The 20,930-nt window shown below is 26.4% G+C and overlaps 3 protein-coding genes across 7 annotated transcripts in view; 1 reads left to right on the forward strand and 2 right to left on the reverse strand.

Annotated features, from left to right (window-relative positions):
- LOC130665655 (A disintegrin and metalloproteinase with thrombospondin motifs like) overlaps nt 1–20,930 on the forward strand; it is a 100,701-nt gene that overhangs the window by 51,967 nt on the left and 27,804 nt on the right. The gene's annotated exons all lie outside the window — the stretch shown is intronic.
- On the reverse strand, nt 6,910–7,365 carry LOC130666476 (uncharacterized). The gene is made up of 2 exons (XM_057467539.1): nt 7,252–7,365; nt 6,910–7,178 (listed from the first exon to the last, which is right to left on the reverse strand). Exons 1-2 carry the CDS (start codon nt 7,305–7,307, stop codon nt 6,920–6,922), a joined length of 315 nt encoding a protein of 104 aa, XP_057323522.1. The 5' UTR covers nt 7,308–7,365; the 3' UTR covers nt 6,910–6,919.
- Nucleotides 7,975–11,556, reverse strand: LOC130673506 (uncharacterized). The gene is made up of 4 exons (XM_057478532.1): nt 9,894–11,556; nt 9,209–9,395; nt 8,855–9,131; nt 7,975–7,986 (listed from the first exon to the last, which is right to left on the reverse strand). The coding sequence occupies exons 1-4, from the start codon at nt 10,033–10,035 to the stop codon at nt 7,975–7,977; spliced, it is 618 nt and encodes a 205-aa protein (XP_057334515.1). The 5' UTR covers nt 10,036–11,556.

A 20,930-nucleotide genomic window follows, 5' to 3' on the forward strand; every position in this document is an offset into this window, starting at 1 on the left:
AAATTTTCATACTTATCCTGTAATTATTCACACTGAGAAAAAAAAATACTTTTATCAAGGACATTTACTTGATACAAGAACATATATTCTTGATAATTTTCAAGAATATATAATTTTGTTTCAAGAATTCGTAGAATTGAAGGAAATAATTTTTATTTAATTCAAGTAAAGCTATTCTTTTGTTTACTCACATTATAGTTTCAAATTCATATGATAACAAAAATAAATTTGAAAATCTTTTCTCAAGAAATTGATAATTAATAATAATAAAATAAATATTTTGAACGGATTTCTTGAACCAAGAAATTCATGTTTGGAAAATAGTATTTTTTTTTCTCAGTGCACGTTTTAATCATAAAAAAAAAAATACTATTTAGAATGATAGTATTTACTGATCACTTTATCATTATATTACTTGTCGTTCTCAATTTATATAGTTTAATTTTTTTCCGTGTAGGTTTAAAGTAACTTCATCAATTTATAAAGTAAAATTTATTAGAATCTTTAAGTTCACGTGAAGTTATAAAATTAGTACCCGAGTCGCCGCTAGGTGGCGAAAAAAATAATAAATTTCTCGAACGGGGTGCAAACCATAGAGTGCATAAATTGAATTTCGAAGAGCCCATAGCATGGAACAATCAAACCAAAATATTGTTTCATATTTATCGCTAACAAGTATCTTTTCATATCTGGTATAATTTTATAAAGTATGGCGTATCCGAAAATTCTGTGGCTCTTTTATCTGATGATGGCCTTCTACTTTGGTTTTGGTATATATGTTATAGTTATGATGTCACTGGATGATCCAAAGAAGCATTCTGAACCTACTGCATTACAAATGTTATATGGTGCAAGGTTATTTAGAAAATATAGAAAAACAATAAAGCTCGTCAATTCAACAAGTATCTAAATAGATTTCAATAAAAATTTTTCTTCAATAATTTACTTCAATCAATAGTTAAAATTTTGATAAATTAATACAAATAATAATTACAATGATTTTAAAAGTTTTAAATATTTTGATCATATAAATTCATAGCAGCAATAAATTACAAATAAATCTTCTACAATTTATAAAATGAATAAATAAAATTATAAAGTAAAATACACAAGTAAATTTATAAAATAATAAAATATGTTCCAATAATAAAATCTATGCAATAGTTTACTTCAATAATTATCTTCTCAGTCCTAACATTTTTGGCATTTATAAAATATAATAACGACGAAGTTTCAATAAAATACGAAACATAAAATTTTAATAATTTGAAGTCATGATAACAAAAAAAAAAAATAAAAGACTTTTGCATTCACAATTCAGGAAGTTGCTATTTAAAATATATCTGTTTAATTATAAACATCAATCATTATTAACACTGAATAAAATCAATATAGATTAATTAGGACTGGTTATTATAAAGCGAATCTAACAGATTATTAATCAAATTCAAAATATTTCATACGGATATAAAATATATAGCAACAACGATTACGTATATATAGTTTAAAATCATGAAAATAATAAACACAAAAAAATTAAATAAGTTTCTGTAATAGTTCTCAATACCAATTTATAATAAATAAAAAATCCATATTAATTATAATCGATAATTAGTATTCATTAAAAAAATTGAGTCAATTGATTAATCCATTATAGAGGAGGGGGCGGGCAAAAGGGGGTACCTAAGGAAATAACTAAGTTTTCGAGGACTAAAGTACGCTAAATCTTTTTGTTTTTAGTGATGTTCGGGGTAAATAGACAAAATTTTTAGCTGCCGTTATAAAATAAAATTTTTATTTTCGGCGGGCAAAACGGGGTACCCTTAAAAAAAGTTTAAAAAAAAAATTTCTGAAAATTGATTAAATTTTATTACTTGAATCTTTTATATGTAATATACATAAAGAAAAATTACATTTCACATCATTGGTGGACACGAAAGCGAAAAAAAAAATTTTTGTGGGGCAGAGAAGCTTCCCTCCAAAAAATGATATTTTTTTTTTTTAAAATTGATTTCATTATTAAGAATGTATTTCTTTCTTTTGATAACTATTTTTGGTTTTACAATACTCAAGAAAAATTTTTTTAAGTGTAATAAATCGTTTCCCCTCGATTAGCTTAATTACTAATTGGTATTTATTAAAAAAAAACAATTCTGTATTTCTGTGAACCCAAAAAACGTATTTTTTGATTTTTTAGATTACAGATTATTTTGCATTATTTAAAATATTTTATCAATAAAAAAATAAAATATTATTTTCGAATATTTTTAGTGGCCAAATTTGCACCAGCTTACTATAGCTACGGGTACCCCGTTTTGCTCCCCCCCCCTTCCATTATATTTAGAAAAATTAACTGGTAATATTGCAAGACAAAACAGTAATTCTTTCGATCTAAAATTTTCTTTATAACAATAACTAGTTACTTGGTACCTTTTGTATTCTGTTAGTTTAATATTAATAATGATCGTCGTTATAGAAAAAAAAATTATTATCGAAAAAGTTAAGAAACACTATGATTGATTATGTATATTCTTGAGTTTAAAGTGATTTGATCAATTTATAAAGAAGAATTTATTGGATTCTATAAGTTGAAGTGAACTTATAAACTTAGTATTCGAGTCTCCGCTAGGTGGCGAAAAAAATGATAAATTTCTCGAAGGAAGTGTGAACCATAGAGTACATAAATTGAATTATCTAATGCTCGAGAGTGGGAAGCAATCCACACAATAGACTATTGTTTCCTAGTTTTTTCATTTATATCATTTCTTTTACGTTTTACGTTTTTATACTCAATATGTTCTCAACTACTGCAGAAACGACCATGAGTAGCAATCCTGAAAGCACAGAAGTGCCAAGTGATCCAAATAATATTACATATTGGATTGCGCTCACTGCTACATTAACGTTTTGTTTTGGAACTCTTTTCTATGGCGTTCACAAAATAGCTCACTGTGGTTTGTTTCGCCGATAAATAAAATAGTTTCAGTCGTCTAGTATTTCTGACTTATATTCAGAAATAAAATAAAAATGTATAATGCTTACCAATTCAACAAGTATCAAAATATGTTTAAATAAAAATTTTTCTTTAATAATTTACTGTAAGCAATAGTTAAAATTTTGATAAATTAATAAAAATAATAATTACAATGATTCTGACAGTTTTAAATATTTTGATCATATAAATTCACAACAGCAGTAAATGGACAATAAAATTTTTAACAATTTATAATAAAATAGACAAGTAAATTTACAAAATCATAAAATATGTTTCAATAATAAAATTCATGCAATAGTTTTCTTCAATAATTATCTACCTCTCAGTCCTTTAAAATTTTTGGCATTTATAAAATATATTAACGACTATATTTTATAACAAAAAAAAAAAAAAAAAACTCTTTTACATTCACAATTCAGGAAGTTGCTATTTAAAATATATCTGTTCAATTATATACATCAATCATTATTAACACTTTGAATAAAATCAATATAGATTGATTATCACTGGTCATTATAAAGCGAATCTAACAGATTGTTAATCAAATTCAAAATATTTTATACTTATATAAAATATATAGCAACAATGATTACGTTTATATAATTTTTGTGTTAAATTTATTACATTGACAAGTATGAAGAATAAATAATAATGAATAGTGTAGATTTATACATAATAATAGCCAATAAATGAGAGAGTATTGATAGGATTCGATTCACTCGATTTGGTTCAGTATCGTGTGTATAAATAAATTATGGACAAAATAAGATCTAGGAAGCTGGACGCGCACTTGTTATTCACGGCACTCAATAAGTCAGACAAGATAAATTGAGATTGGCTTTAGACTCGCTCGATATTTATATATTTTTATTCATTTCATTATACTTCGTTCAGGCAACACGATAAATGTTAGTTATGTATATCGGTAAGTAATTACGTAATGGGTTTTTTTTTTGCTACACCCGCATTCACTAACGCGAGAGATGTTAGCTATAAAAAATACTTTCGCAACACAAACACGTTTCCAAGTGTTTGTTAGACAAGGATGAAGAAAGTGTAGCTCAAAGCCGGGTTTGCTGAAATCATTTATACTAACCTACCACAATAGAGGTCACGGTATTCATCTTTTTATGATTGAAAGTGAATCTTTTATATTTTTTTATAATTGATATAAAAAAAAATTTATTCAATAAAAATAGAGATCTAAAGGCCAATAAAATGATCAATATGTCCAATAAAATTGATCGTTTATGTAATAAAAAAAATTTAAAAGGTTATTTTAATCATTTTTAAATATTAAATCATTTTTTTTAATAAAGTCAACTCTATTTCCGTCAAAACAATTTTTTTTACATTTAATTTTATATATTGACAGTAAGCTTCTAATTTAATTAATTTCCTTAATTAAAGGATTTTAATTTATCAATTTAATTTGACAAATAAATTAAATAATTGATTAAAAAAAAAAGAGAAATTTATTGTCGATAATAAATTAACAAAATATAAATAATAAATCATGAATTAAATGTCAGAAATTGCTTTCATATAAATGATATATTTAATACGATGTATCATTGGACTAACTTAGTAATAATAATAATAATAATAATAATAATAATAATAATAATAATTATTATTATTATTATTATTATAATTATAATAATTATAATTATAATAATTATAATAATAATAATAATAATAATAATAATAATAATAATAATAATAATAATAATAATAATAATTATTATTATTATTATAATAATAATAATAATAATAATAATAATAATAATAATAATAATAATAATAATAATGAAAATGATTATGCGTAAGAAAAATAAGAAAGAGGTAGAGAAAATAATAAAAATGAGTTAATAGTTGATTTACATGAAAATTAATTTAAACTAAAATAATTAATATAATTTAATTGTCAATAAAAGTGTGAATAACTTGAGTTGAATTATAATTTGATGGTCATTAAAATTTTTTTATTTATTTTCGGCTTGTATCCTCAGACTTATCCATACCATCTACAAGATATATTTACTTAAAAAAAAATAAAAACTATACAATCGGCAGTTTTGGAGACGAGCGGACATAATAATAATTTAATAACACGGACGCGGTACTTAATTTAAACTTATGCAACAGCTATAATATTTCATTAGACTACATTATATGGTATTGTAAAGGTTACGCTCATCAGTTTAAAAAATTTCTTTAGATCAAGGCAATCATTTTTTTTACCACAATAAAAAACAATTTAATCATTTTATATTTTATTTTTTTTCTTTAATCATTTTGATACAAAAGTCTAAGTGAATAATGATGAGAAAGCGAGAGTTTTATTTCATTGAAGAAAGATTTTTTTTTTAAATCATTTAGTAATAAAACCTCGAGAGTTATGAGTTAGTTCTCATGATTATTATTATTCGAAAAATATGTAACTAAAATTTATTTCATTTAATGTGAAACGTTTGAATTACAACTTCCGGTGATTTCATAATAATAAAAATTTTTATTACAAAGAATTTAATAATTTCTTTTCATTTTTATTGTCATTATTATCGTTATTATTATTTTGTTATCATCATATTAAACAAAATTTTATTGTTTTATTTAGTGCTAATTGTTCTGGTACCCAGCTTTACCAGAACTTAAAACTGACAATTACTGGATCAATAGTTTATGTTCGTTTTTAAGGCGTTTTAATTCAATGTGCGCCATATATGTATGATACCCAATGTAAGCAAAAACGGCAAGAAATAGTAGAATAAAAATTAGCTTGACTAAATTTTTTGCGCAGAAAAATAAATATTCACATTCGTCCTCAACGACAATCATAGTGACTATTGATAAATAATATCAGAGAGAAGGTAATATTGTCGGAGGATTTGAGGGTACGGTAGTTAATTTTTCTATCGAATTTATTTAGTTTATATTACTTTCTAAGTATGAAAAGTATTCAATAATTGTGAGCCACCTAGCGATGACATTGAAACTAAACCAATAGAAGGATCAAATAAAAAATATTTTTTTTTCTATAACACGAGAATTTAGAACTTCAATTCTAAAGTAAACTGAAAAGAATCAAACAATTTTATGTAAATCTAGAAATTTGTTTTACTAAAAATGACAATTTTTGAGTATAAAATTATGATCAATAATGAAACTACAATCATAAGTTATTTTAAGTGCATAATTGAATTTCTTTTATAAGAAGAAAATCTTCTAATATTAACTATTTGTCTTAAAAGCGATCGATTGCCAGAAAATTTATTACTTTAGTTATAATTCATCAATCAGAAAAATATATGAATATGGAAACTAGTATTATTTTTATCAATTACTGTCATGATTCTATGACTGGGCTGTGTCAGGTTTACTCATTTATGTTTTTTTTTTTCATTTTGTTTTATTTTATTTCGTTTATTTTTTTAAATTATTATTATTTTTTTTTTCAAAATTAAAATATTAGACTTATAGTTCTGGTACTTTAATTTTCGGTATTGATTTATCACAGACGATTTAATAATTTATTGTTTTAGTAAAAGTTTTACTAATGCCTAATTTTGATGGGGGTCAAATATATAGTGGATTTTATATAGTGGAAACCTAAACATGCAAACCTCTCAATAAGACAATTTATAGATAAATTGAGAAAAATATAGATAGCCCGAACTGGGAATCGAACCCAGACCAATTCGGTATCGCGCCGAGTGCTCTACCAGTTGAGCTATATACACAGTAAATAATTGAAAAAAAATTTAATGAGTGACAATAGCTACCAATTAGTAGTTTTTGAGATTGTATTATTTTATTGTTTTACATAAGTAAACGATTCGATTCTACATTCCCTTATTAAGAAAAATGATTTACTCCATGCTAAGTGTATATCTGTATATTAGTCGGTTCAAATTATTTTTCTTAATCAGGGTTACAAATTTCTTGATCTTTAATAACGTTCTCAGAATCCAAATCACTGGTACTTTGTGTATTGCAGCGACCATAGGCCCACAAAACCATGAAGGTGGCCAGAAAATATGCAGAATACGTGATAAATGTCAACTTTGCTACAGGTATTTGCCTTTCTTCTTCGCGGGCAATTATATCATCAGTTATAGACTTGTAACCATTAGTTACAAGAAGTATTAATGCTACTTCAGTAATAAGTACAAACATTTTTCTGCAAAAAAAATGAATAACAAAACTTTTAGCAGATGCTCTCCATCATTGGAAAATTTCGAAAATCAACTTACTTGAATTTAAAAAGAGTTTCGCCTAGATTTTCCGGCTTTAGATTATCAACTAACATAGCAAGTGTCAATCCTTCTGCAGAAATCAGTAGGACAATAGATATAAGAACCCCGAAGTCTTTTATGACTTCCTCTGGAAGCCCTTTAATTGTAGAATATATCATTAAAGTAGAAAATGTAAGTATCCCAGCTGTTGAAGGAAAACAAATATTTGTCCGTTATTTTAATTATTGTAAAATATCTCCAATCCTATCATAACATCTGTTCACTTAACAAAGAAAAAATTTCCCACCCAAGTTTGAGTCCAATCTAATAGCGTACACCCCCCACCCCCTCTCTAACTAAAACGACGGAAAATTGAAACGAAAAATCGATAGGTTTAACAAACTTTCTTTTGCAAGAAGAGAAAAAATTCTACAAAAGTATAGATATTTCACAGATTAAAATGCCGAATAAAACGGTAACAATTATGACTTTTTAGAAAATTAATAATTTTTTGATTTCTCATATTACATATAAAATATTCATCAACTATTTGATCTCAGACGGGTATAATAACGTATATTAAGCAGTAACATTTGTTTAAATATGAAAACTAAAAAGAAGAGAGGTAAAATGACTTATCTAACAATAACTTACAAAAACTATGAAATTCAAAAATATGTAATTAGCAATTTATTAGATGACTTATTTCACCCCTTAAAAAAAACTTCGTAAGCTACACTATCACAATTTTAACTTAAAAATAGAGGACAATTAAACTTAAATTGTCTGAAATCGTTTGTATTAATTTTGATTATTAAAGAGTAAAGAATAATATTTGACTTTATTCACTTAATTGACTAATTAATTGACTTACGCACGACAACACCAACTATCCGAAGCAAGAAATACTTTTGAAAATTTTCTTTATCCATCAAAACAGTCTAAAAGTGCTCGAATCTTCACAATTAAGGTTAATATTTTTTGTAAATAATAAACTTTCAAATATTGTAATACTAGTACGAAAAATACTGAAATGTTGTCTCGAATCTTCTGTAATTCTAACTTACTCGATGTTTCGACTAATACTCATCTTGCATCAATTTATAAATTATGGGGATAGAGGTCTATCTCCACCCTCCATAAAATCAATATAAAAAAACATTTGGAGTCTATTTATAGAATACAGGCTGCCCATAGTATATGGATTTTTCAACATAGTGCATGTTGAATTTGAGTCCACCTTCCATATTCCGATAATATGAAAGACAAGAAAAATATGTAAACTATTCGAAACGTGATTGGCTAAAGGCTCGGAACAGCATCAACATATACACGATTGACTCAGCAATATGTTAAAATATATGTGTAAAAAGCAATAAGCGCGAACTTGCGCCCAAAACATGTACTAGTCCATATCATAAAAAAGACATGAAATTTACATGAAGCCGAACTATTCATATAATGTGATTCACTAAAAACTCAAAACAGTGTAAAAATGTACAATATTGACATTAAGTTTAGTAAAAATAAGGAATGAAAAAATAATAAAATTAATAATTTAAAAGTTGAATAAAAGTTTATTATTGAGACGAAAAACTAAATCTATGATATAATACAATACCATAAGAATGATAATTAAAAATGGAATATGCAATTGAGGTTTGAACTTTTGGATTTCCCAACTTTTTTTTTTTAATTTGTAATCATTCCTAGTAGGAAGCTTGATTCTTTCGTTTAACGAAATTACCAATGTGCATTGTAAGAAAAAACTAAACCGTAAAAATACTGACGTGAAAACTTGACTTTCATTATCACCCATGGATTTAGCTCCTCTCCAAAATGAGTCCAGTCTGTTCAATAATAGAATCACCATACCGACTATTATTAGTTGAGTAACACTGGAAAAAAAAGTTATTAAAAATATATAAATAACTTAGAATGCATTTATCGTTAGGAAAATTTTCAAAAAACTTACCCAAATGCATAGAAAATTGTACTTGGATATTTTGAGTCTTTATTATATGGAAATAAAGCATACGGTACAATCTTTGCTAAAACGATTGTGGAAATACCTATCGTTATACCATAATTGGAAAAAGCTTCATGGTGAAACACACCAAGTATTAGGTGAATCATTGTCATTGCCGCTGTCAAACCACCCACTTTAGAAAAACAAAAAAAATGTACTCATACACACATTGCTTATCTGGAAAACTTCATGAGTTGTAATGTCCTTATTTTAATAGTTTGAAACAACTTTACAAACAATGATTTTTATGTTAAATCAAATGTTTCTTTCCAGTAATTCTGAGAATAGAATTTCCTCAATTTTTTTTTTTTTTTTCTTTACAATTATTGTTTCGTATAGGCAGTAAAAATTAGGCTGCTTAGAGCTTGTGTCAAATGTGAGACAAAAGTTGGTCATTTGATATCTAATTATTGAATTGAATGTAACAAGCAGTAAAATAATTTTTTTTTCTTTTAATATTGAATTTTTTATTTATACTAGTGTTATTTTCTAACGAAAATAATTTTTGGTATAGAATCAAAGCAAATCATATAATAATCGAAATCTATGTTTGGCTACGATAAATTTATGATAATATTTATCGATAAGTTTTTCTTGCATATAGTCGTGATGAATATTGTTATTAACTTACCGGTAAGTAGAGAAAGTTTGATACAGAACATACGACGAAAATGTTTTTTATCCTCGATTTCCATTTCAAATTTATCTAAGATATTTTCCCGACGTGGTTCAATCTTAGAAAACCAAACTAACAATTTCATTATGGTTTGCATAATGTATACTAAAAGACTATTTTTGTAAATTCCTAGCGTTTTTTATTAAATACAGAGTACAGTTGTATGCTCTACAGTAGTCTGACTGAAAGTAATTTTGTAATAATCCAACGCACATGACTCCCCTATCCACAGAGGGCAGATAGGGGATCGAATATCGATTTTTTCAAGTACAGGACGAATGGAATTCGACTATAAGTATACGGAAATAAAATTAAGTTCTGCAACGAATGACTCGATGGTATGAAACAATCCAACAATAAATTGCTTCGCATATCATTATATATATATCTGTCCATTACTTTTATTCACGATGTCGTGTGAAGATGAAAAGCATTTCAAATGTGAATGTGAGATGTGTGAAAAGTATGGTATGTTCATTTTTCAACTGCAGTACTAATCACATACTTATCCTGGCATTTATTCGAAACGATGGATAGAAAAGTAGATACATTATCAACTCTAAACATTTTCAAAGACGAAAATCGATAAGATGAAGAAAAAAACATTTTCTCATTTACAATTCTATTTAAAATTTCCGTTCAAAATTTTATTTAACTATTTACATCAACCATTAGTAACACTTTCAATAAAATCATTACTAAGTAATACTTGTTAGTGACATTATACTTATTCAACAAGGATTGTTCTGTTCGAGGGTTTTTTTATCACAAATAAATAACTAATATATAAAGTTCACGGCAACATACACGTGAATTACAAATTTTAGATAATTAAACTGCACAGTAGAATAATATTTAGAATATTTCATAAGTATGTAAGTAATAAGTAAGTAACAAAGATTAAAATAATGAAAATTTTGACTCAATATAAAATAATTTCAAAAAATATCAATCAATTGCAAACGATATCGGTGTAGAAATAATTACTTTTCTATTCAATTTATTTATTTTATATTGCTTCCTACATATGAAAAATAATATAACTCATAAGCGATCTAGCAGTGACAATAGAACTAAAATGAATCCATTAATTTAATTTTATAACTTAACTACAAAGTCTCGATTTTTGTTGAAAGTTAAAGTTTGTTAAAAATATGAGTAATTTTATTTAAATGTGACATAATTTTTGATCAATTGAAATAAGTTTACAAGTTTTACTATAAATTTAAGTGGAGAAAACTTATTTATTTTTATTTTCGAATAATTTCAATATTGATGTCACAGAAAACTGAATTTTAATTTAAAGATTACATTATAAATATTCTTTAAATTTTTTTTTTCATTTCAAATGTCAAGTACTGAGTTCTGGCTCCGAGTTTTATTTGAACTCAGTACTAATATTATTCGTCAGTAACATTTGAATCATTTTATTTAGTCGATCACGTTTTCGACTATTATTCAAATGCATATTTGCACACATAATATGAAAGGTAAGAGGATAGAGTCACAAAGACTACACAAAAGAAAATTAGTGAGTATATCAAAACAGATTCACCATCGCACCTTTCCATTTTTAGTCAGTGTAAAATAAAGTCAAGTAATGTCAATAAATTGAAGACGATCTCAGCCCGTCGAAGTCTTCTTTTTCTATTCAATTTATTTACATTATATTACTTTCTACGTAGGAAAAATATTATACCTCATGAGTCATCTAGTGGCGACATTGGAACTAAATAAATTCTATAAACTCGAAATGACGTATGAGTATCGAAAAACCTAAATTAGCAATTGATTTAAAATTAACAAGAAGTAAAATTTTTTAAATCTTCATAAATTATTAAAATGTTGTAATTTAATTATCGTATAATTTTAAAAGCAAAAATGAATACATGAGTTATTAAATAATTTTAACCAATTTGTATCTTAAAATTTCTTTATTGTAAATTAACAAGTCAAAAATTTCCTGTTCATTTTTAGTGTGTGAAAATTAAACTCGACTCAAATATTTACATAAAACATAATAAAGAACAAAGTAAAGCCAAAAAAAATATCGTAATAAAAATAAACGCACAAGCGGTAGATCAAAAGTATCGTGTTTAATGACTTGGAAACTTTTGTCAAAATTTTATTATAAGTTATTATCAGTTAAATTTAGACAATGATTTATTTAATTTACATTTACAACCCATGAGTGATGTATTTAGATTTAATAAATAAATTTAATTGTCTCTAATGGTCTATCTGCATAAATAAAAATAAAGTTCCTTAAGTTTTTAGCGTTTAATGATAGACATAAAACGACAATATTTTAGTGGTTTATGGGAAAAGATTTGAGATGTGATGTGAGAAATTTTTCATACATGCCTGTGGGATTGTTTTGCCCAGGTGGACAGGGTACATGTGAATAAAGAACAAGAAGAACCAGTTTTTTTCTATATATCTTCTTATCTCTTCTCTATTCATAATAATGATTCGGATGCTAAACGATCCAAAAACAGAGTATACGAGCATGTTTCATTTTATTTTATATATTTTTTATTTTAAATATACATGTATATATAATTTTTGGCTTATCGATTGCGGGAAATACAAAAAATTTAAACACGAATTAAGCTACTATTATTTCAAGTGTGTGAATATTTTATGTATTACTTCTGAGAAATAAAAACACTAAAAAATAGAATTCAAAGTAAAGTATAAAATAAAATACTAAAACATTTAGATAACTTTAGATACTTTTGAGAAATTTCATTTACAAAAGATCGGAAAAAAACCCAATACTTGATAAAACGGTTATTAAAATACAGCAATAATAGTAATAATTACAATTCATCTAATACACATTTGTTATAATTTAACATGATATTACATAGCTTTCGTTTCATTCTCGAGGTCTCCATTCACTTTTTAGCGATAATAATAAACGACTGTGAGAACAATTCGCATGCTCTCACTTGTGGTCTTAGTCGGCGAGTACCAGTCATTGGACCCTGACGATCATACGTAAGGATTATTGAATAAAAAAATAAAAAAACACTTGACACCGACTATTGTGTTACTTTCATTCGCTATATGAGTAATTCGAACTTTTAATTCACGTTTGTTTTTGTTTTTAACTTTTTTTTGTCCACATGAAGTTACGAAGCGTTACTATCACTGAGAGACCGTTTTAATTCACTCGGAAGACGAAACTCTTCCGACTGTTTTTTAGCTTAAATGGATTATTATGAATAGGAATTGACACTTATGTTGTTTCCGGCACATTGTGTCGATTCTTTGTTCTTGTTAACAATGCTAAATATTTTTTTTCCGCAACTTTTTAAAGCCAAAATTCACTTTTTCTCAATGGAAAGTTTGCCATCGTTTAGAATTGTCGTCTATAAAAATTTGAATGAGGCTCTGTTCAAACTTTAAACAGAATTTCTGTATCTATTTATAGAAAAACTCAGTTTCCATTAAAAGAATTTTCTCTTTCACTGAACCAAAGTCGTACCAAAATTCTTTAAAAAAAATTTTCTCAGAAGCTTCTATAGTTTTTTCGATTAGAAAACACTATAGTGAGCAAACAAAGTTCACATTGTTTAGGGTTATTCCTAATAAGCGCAAAGTTACAGGCTGTTTTTCATAAAAATATATACAGTGTCATCCTCATCTTTCCTCATATTCATCATAACTCAAACAAAACTTTTTTTCATGGGAATTCCTGTTTTTTAGCGGACACTAAAGAGAACAAAAAACATTCGTGTTATGGATTATTCCTACACAGAAAATAATTCTTAACTGAAACTAAAAAGTCGACTCGAAAAAAGTTTTCGGAAAACCTCAATTTTCTCGGATAGAGTAGAAATCTCTGACCAAGACGAATTTTCTTGGATCAATGAAACTCTGACTTGGTTCCCGAAAACGTTTGTCTAGTTTTCGAAAATCTGACTGGCAACAAGAACTCGTTTTTAACTTAGAAAATTTTGAATTTCCACCAAATCGACTAAATGCAATTGAAAATCGGAAAATCGAAGTTTTGCCTCCAAAATAAGACGACGAGCTTTTCAAAATTTTTCTCTGACTTTAGGCCACAATTTACACTGAGTCAAACTTTAGTACAAAAAATATAATCCTTCTAAAAAGAAAAATAAATAAAAAAAATTCAGTATATTTCCATAACCGCCGGATTTAAATATAAAATTCAAGTTTTTCCATATGATATTTATTTTACATTCTCTTTCTTCGTCATAATAATAATAATTATTCTATCATTCGATTTATATTATCCACATTAGGTTGACTGGGTCGTAGGTAGAAATGACGAAGCCCAGCGGAGATAGGATACCAGGAAAGTTAAGAGGTCAACGATCGAATGACCGCGCCTCGCGTGTTCGGACTTTTGGACTCGTCCCAAAATTTATTATTTATACTTTTTTTTTTTTATTCAAATATTATTATTATTCTTATAAAATACAATCCTCTCACTGTTCTCGCTGTCCAGTATTTTTCTCATACGACGCAGGTGTCTTTTTACCTGGTTATATATTATCAATCGTTCAGAGGCAGACTCAGAGGCTCTGCTCATTCCCTGATACTTAGATTGAATTATAAAAGGAAACGACGGGGAAAAAAATTTATGAGTGATCTATGGATCCCCCAGGATGTCTAATGTTAATTTCAATAAACTGATTAATAGTTATCCTTTTTTACTGCTATTATTATTTTTTCCCTCGCGTATTATATATATATATAATATATATATTATAATAATAAAAATCAAGACATTTCAAATAAATAAAAACCGCACCGCCAGATTTTATTGGCTCATTATTAATGAGTTATATAATTATATTCAATAAATATTGAAATATATAATTAATAAAAATCAATTTATTATTTATAATAATTATTAATTTTTTTTTTAATTAATAATTGATCAGCTTAAAAATAGTTACTTTAAAAAAATAAAATATAAATGAGGGTATGGTTTTTTTTATACGAATATAAGTTCCGGCACGTGTGTGTCCAATAGTCAACTTGTTTTTACGAATTAAATGACACACTAAGAGTTACAATAAAAATAATAATAATAATTCTGGCTACTTAATAGTCAGCAACTGAAAAATCAGGTTTTTTTTATTAAACATTTAGAGAAATGAGAGGAAAGAAAATAATAAAAATATAAACGTAATATATTTAAATTTACAAGAATCAGGTGGTAAAAAAAAACAAGCTTGCCTACCAAGTGTCGTGATATTGACTCTTGTACCGAATAATATACTAACTTATTTTTCATTTATATATCATGCTTAAATAACAGACGATTAATCTTAATCGTCTGCTATTTTATTATTTATTTATACTTTTTTTTCGGGCTTATAAAAATTTTTATTTCAATTATTTTATTTTGTTACAATTTATTAATTCTCTGGTCATTAATATTCATAAGCTTTGATTCAGAAATAGTTAATCGAGGACTGCTATGGGGATTAAGATAAAAAAAATATATGTATATATTATATATATATATTTATAATGACGAAGAAAATTATTGTATTGGTGTTTTTGACGAAGGTCAAGTGGTTTGAAAAAATTTTATGAATGAGGATTTGGGAATTTTTTGTGTTTTATTTCACTTTGTAGTTTCCGATCCTCTGTCAAATTTATTTACGTTATGACCTCAGATATATTTTTTAAGCATAATATGTTCATTAAAAATTTATTCTCTTATTTATTGAGTTTACGGCTCAACTATTCAAGATACGAGAAAAATCTATGAGAGCAAATTTACTGGAAATTAAATTTTCTAAAAAAAAGTCCTTATCAATTTTCATCTGCTTTCATTAGATTAGACGCTAGAAATTTTCAAAATCATCGTTTTCAAAAATGTCTAATTTTCGTTTATTTTCAAACTTTAATCTTAAATTCCGGCTAAACTACTGAAAATATGACAAAAATATATCAGTTAAATTTTGTAGCAAATTAAATTTCCTATAAAAAAGGTCCTCATAAATTTTCATGTAAATCCAATAGTTTCCAAGTTATAAATTTTCCAAATAAATCCAATAATCAAAAATAAATTAAATTTTTTTCCTAGTAATAAAAGTCTCTTTGAAAATTACTGTCAACATAAATATATGAAATAAATGAAGTCAATAAATATATATAACCTCAATGCCCTATAACTTGATGTAAAATAGCAGTAAAGCTGCCATCATTATAATGATTAATTAAATAAATAAAATTATTTCCACAATTACTTAAAATGTCACAACAATTAGAAGTAAATTACATAAAGTCTTAAAGTTTGGTGTGATAATATAAGAGTGTCGTAAAAGTTAGAATGTAAACTCGTTCACCTTGCAATTAAATCGCACTTGATACTATCAGATGCTTGAAGCTGCAATTTGTAAGATAAGTCTCTATTTTAATTTAACCATCAGCAACAATAGTCTTACCCATATCTAATAAAATAAAAACGACGCGGAAGTACGCGTTAAAAAGAAAAAAAATTACACACATGCATGAAATATGCATTAATTGTTAATTGAAAAAATAAATATTAATAATAAATACCAAAGATGGAATAAATATCAAATGCATAATGGAATTATTGACTCTGTAATATCGTCGTATTGTATTGTAATAATTTAATACACAAGACAATCGTTAATCTGTACCCGTGACTTTTAATAATATTTAAATTCTAATCAGCATAATATTTACTATGATTGACTTGATAAATTAAATTGTTAATTATTTTTTATGTAATTATTACTATGCGTTAGAGTATGCAGTAAATGTACGCAATCTATTGAATAATTAATTACAAAACATCGATGAATTTTTTTTTGAATTAATTCTTACTCGTGCACAGAAAATTTTCTTGATTCGATTCATAAAAACACTTGGTTCAAAAAATTTTTAACTTCCCGCTAAAAAAATTGAAAATTTTTAAAAATTCGGGAAGTTATTGGTTGCGCTCCGATTTTTGAAAATCGAATTTCTATCAAATTTTGACGTTTTGAGGTTCTAGGAAACTATTCTGACTAATTTCGCATGATGTCCGAGTGTACGTACGTACAAAAAATGGTTCAAATAATTTTTAAGTTCCCGCTAAAAAAATTTAAAATTTTCAAAAATTCGGGAAGTTATTGGTTTCGCTCCGATTTTTGAAAATCGAATTTCTATCAAATTTTGACGTTTTGAGGTTCTAGGAAACTATTCTGACTAATTTCGCATGATGTCCGAGTGTATGTGTGTACGTACGTACAAAAAATGGTTCAAAAAATTTTTTTTGTTACTGTGAGTTCTCTTGTTCGACGCAAATTCAATTTTTGAAGCGAAATTAAAAATTTCTTAGTTCGAGAAAATTAATTTCTCAATAAAAATAAAAAATTCTTGACTGAAAAACAATTTTTTGGCTACAGAAAATAAGTCATCTCCCCCCGAAAAATTTGAGCGCAAAAATATTTTGATTAAAGATAAAAATTTAAAGACAGTGCAGGAAAATTTTGATTTTCCATATCGGTTAAAAAATAATTTTTGAATCAAGAATATTTTGTCCGTGGTAAATAAATAACTTTTTTTCTTTAACAAAAAAAAAAAAAAGTAAAATGTTTCTTCCGGACTCCTTGAACCGCGATGACTACTTTACTCGTCCGACAAGAAAAATACATCAAGGTGGTGAACTTTTTTTTAATTGGTACATACATTTATGGTGGCATGTACACTTGAGTATAAAAAGAAAAAAAAATATGAGAAAGTGTTCTCAGCCTTGGCGGCTAAAAAATTATTGGGGATGAATTGAATAAAAATGATCGTATGATATGATAAATATGAATAAATTAATACCTGGGTGGTCGAAAATAAAATTTATATGAAAATGAAACATAAATATAATTGACTATAAATAAAAAAAAAATATATATATATATATATTTAAATTGTTTTTAAATTTGAATTATCGTAGATCTTAATGTGTGTCCAATTATCGTTACTCACAAACGAAATAATGTTTCAAAAATATTTAATGGAAAATACTTATGGAGATGAGGTCGTTGATATATTTATATATATGTATAATTAAGTCAGGTGTATGAGATAATTATCCGAACATTGGACACTGACCATTGTAATAACTTACTTTAAATCGTCTACTTACGTCAGCGATACTAACTGACGACAGCGCGATTATTTTTTTCCATTTTATTTTTTTAAATTCGATATATCGATAAATAAATCTGCCTTTGAAAATTTCGTTTACGAAATAATTATTTATTCAAATAATTATAATGTCTGAATTAAGTAATGAGCAGTAAGTCCATAAAAAATATATATAGACATTTTTAAAAATTAATGATAAATTTGAAGTCCTCTTTGCCCTTTGATATTAATATCTCATCAATTATTATCATCCAGCATCGTAACGCAATGCAAGATAAATAAATTACACTTCATTAATAATATTCTAATAGATTAATATTAATGTTATCTAATATAATATATATATATAGAAATTTTTTATTGCTATTATATTTAAATTTAAATAAAAGTATAGAAAATGACCATTAATTTGTTATAAACGATTTCTAAGATGATTAATGAGTAAACTCTCTCAGCAAAAATCTAAACTGCACTTTATCAATCTTAAAATGTATTAAATAAGAACAATGTGTAAAAAATATATATGTATATATTTTTTCATTTTCTTCAATCTGCACTTGACAATAGCGGAAAGAAATGATTTGCGCGCGGCAGGCAAAACTTACTCGCGGTAAAGCATTATGATTCGACGTAACGAGTTAGTACTTTCCTTCCGGGATCGGTGCACGAAACGCGGCTCGTATGCTATGCACTTGTGGGCTGTGCATCACGTTTTAACAACGGGTTATGCTTCTATTGTATAGTGTACATTGTACGCAAACAAACAAATAAAATTATCAGTTATACCGAAAAAAAATAATTTCTTGGCGCGGAAAAATATTTTCGTGTTAATTTGAAAGCTAAACTTTTCTTAGGACTAGAAAAAATTTCCTGGAGACAAAAATAAATTTTCTTTACCCGGGTCAAAAATAAAAGTTGATTTAGACTGGGTTTACCAAGTCGAAATTTGGAGCCGTTTTTCACAAGACAAACTCGACTTTTTTTACGGAGATGAAATATATTAAGTTTTCGCCTTGGTTTAGACTTAACTGGCTTACTTAGTCACGATTTAAGACGAAAAAGTTTAAATCAAGTCGAAATTGACTTGGTTTAGACTTATTCGACTTAAATTTTAAGACGAAAAAGTCAAGATCAAGTCGAAATTGACTTGGTTTAGACTTATTCGACTTAAAATGTAAGGCGAAAAAGTCTAAATCAAGTCGAAACTGACTTGATGTAGACTTATTCGACTTAAATTATAAGTCGAAAAAGTCAGAACTAAGGTGAAATAATTTTTATATATTAAGGCGAAAGTAAGGCGAATAAATGACTTTTTTTCGACTTGGTTTAGCAAGTCAAAAGTAATGTGAATGACTATCGTGCTCAAAGTAAAGACGAATAAGTTGAAACTAAGATGAAAAAAGTTCAAAAAGTTTAAAAAAATTAAATTTAAGTCGAAAAAATCGAGATCTTATCAAAAAATCGTCGGCAAATCGATAACTTCAAAAGGAAATAAGGCAAAGCGAGCCTGAATCAAGTTTTATTTTTGACCCGGGAAAAATTTACGGAGTTTGAAATTAAACGGGGAGTTTATTTTAATATTAAAACTGCGAAGTGGATGCGGATCGAAATAAAATCCCCACCCCTCTAAAATTAATCCGCGAAAAACAAACTCCCTATTCACCCGTACACAGAGTGATATATTTTTCAAACTCTGGGACTTTGAGTGACGGAGTGAATTCAAATTGAAAAAAAATCGGTATTCACTCCCGATTTTTTACAGCGTACGTGTGATAAAAATTTAAACTAACCCGTAATTTAAAAAAATTATTGCAGTAGAAAAAGTCGAGATCTTATCAAAAAATCGTCGGCAAATCGATAACTTCAAAAGAAAATAAGGCGAAGCGAGCCTGAATCAAGTTTTATTTTTGACCCGGGTATTGCCCAAGAAAATTTTTTCTCGCTCTAGGAAAAATTTTTGTTTTTAATTCAAATCCAAAAAATTTTATTGGGGGAAGTAAAAATTTTTCGCGCCAAGAAATCATTTTTTTTTTTTTGTAGACTAAAAGATTAAGCATTAGTTTATACATGAACGACTGAAGGTTATCCTTGCGGACATACATATATATTATCACTAATAAATATGAGTAATAAGTTGCGCTAGTAATTGATCCTACACATGATCTTTTATATCCCGTATTCTGTCAATACTTAACGGCTTCATTATTTCCATTGGATAAATAAATTATATTTAATATTCATCCGTTTTATTGTAAGCGATTATGTAATTTTGATATTATTGTTGTTATTATTTGTGATTTATATATATTTATATTTGTTTACGTATTCCATTGTTGTGTGAATATGTTTACGATAAACTGGTTGTCTAGTGTGACAATATGTTACACATTAATACATGCTTGACTGACGTTACGGACAGTATTGTTCCTGGGAAACCTTGAAGAAATATATAAATATATGTATGTATGTATACATGTTGTACAATGTTTACGACAACTTAAAGTTGATCCTGTGAATTAGAGACAAAAACATTCCCATGACCTAAATTTTATTTAAATGCGGCTTATAGTTTGTTTGTGTCATTAGAAATTTTGTTTGTACTTAATATTAAATGAATTTTTTTTTGACAGTAAACAATTCTACGAATAATTATTATTGTTTTTAATAATTACATGATTAATTATAATTAAATTATAAAAAATGACGATTCAAGGATTTTGAAATTTTAAGTTTATTTTTGTATTTTTAATTTAAAAATTACTTTTAATTTTTTTGGCGGGTATTTTATTTAAAAACTGCAGGATTAAGTGAATAATAAATAGTTTAAAAAAATATTAAGGCGAT

Source organism: Microplitis mediator, chromosome 1 (genome assembly GCF_029852145.1).
Source record: "Microplitis mediator isolate UGA2020A chromosome 1, iyMicMedi2.1, whole genome shotgun sequence".
Classification (NCBI taxonomy): Eukaryota; Metazoa; Arthropoda; class Insecta; order Hymenoptera; family Braconidae; genus Microplitis; species Microplitis mediator.

What these genes read in the sequence shown, in the direction of transcription:
- LOC130666476 (XM_057467539.1), bottom strand. Translation starts at nt 7,307, where the DNA reads ATGTTAGTTGATAATCTAAAGCCGGAAAATCTAGGCGAAACTCTTTTT. An exon ending in GAAACTCTTTTTAAATTCAA is followed by an intron (nt 7,179 to 7,251) that starts GTAAGTTGATTT and finishes TTTTTTTTGCAG; the next exon opens with AAAAATGTTTGTACTTATTA.
- LOC130673506 (XM_057478532.1), bottom strand. Translation starts at nt 10,035, where the DNA reads ATGCAAACCATAATGAAATTGTTAGTTTGGTTTTCTAAGATTGAACCA. An exon ending in CAAACTTTCTCTACTTACCG is followed by an intron (nt 9,396 to 9,893) that starts GTAAGTTAATAA and finishes GTTTTTCTAAAG; the next exon opens with TGGGTGGTTTGACAGCGGCA. An exon ending in ACAATTTTCTATGCATTTGG is followed by an intron (nt 9,132 to 9,208) that starts GTAAGTTTTTTG and finishes TTTTTTTTCCAG; the next exon opens with TGTTACTCAACTAATAATAG.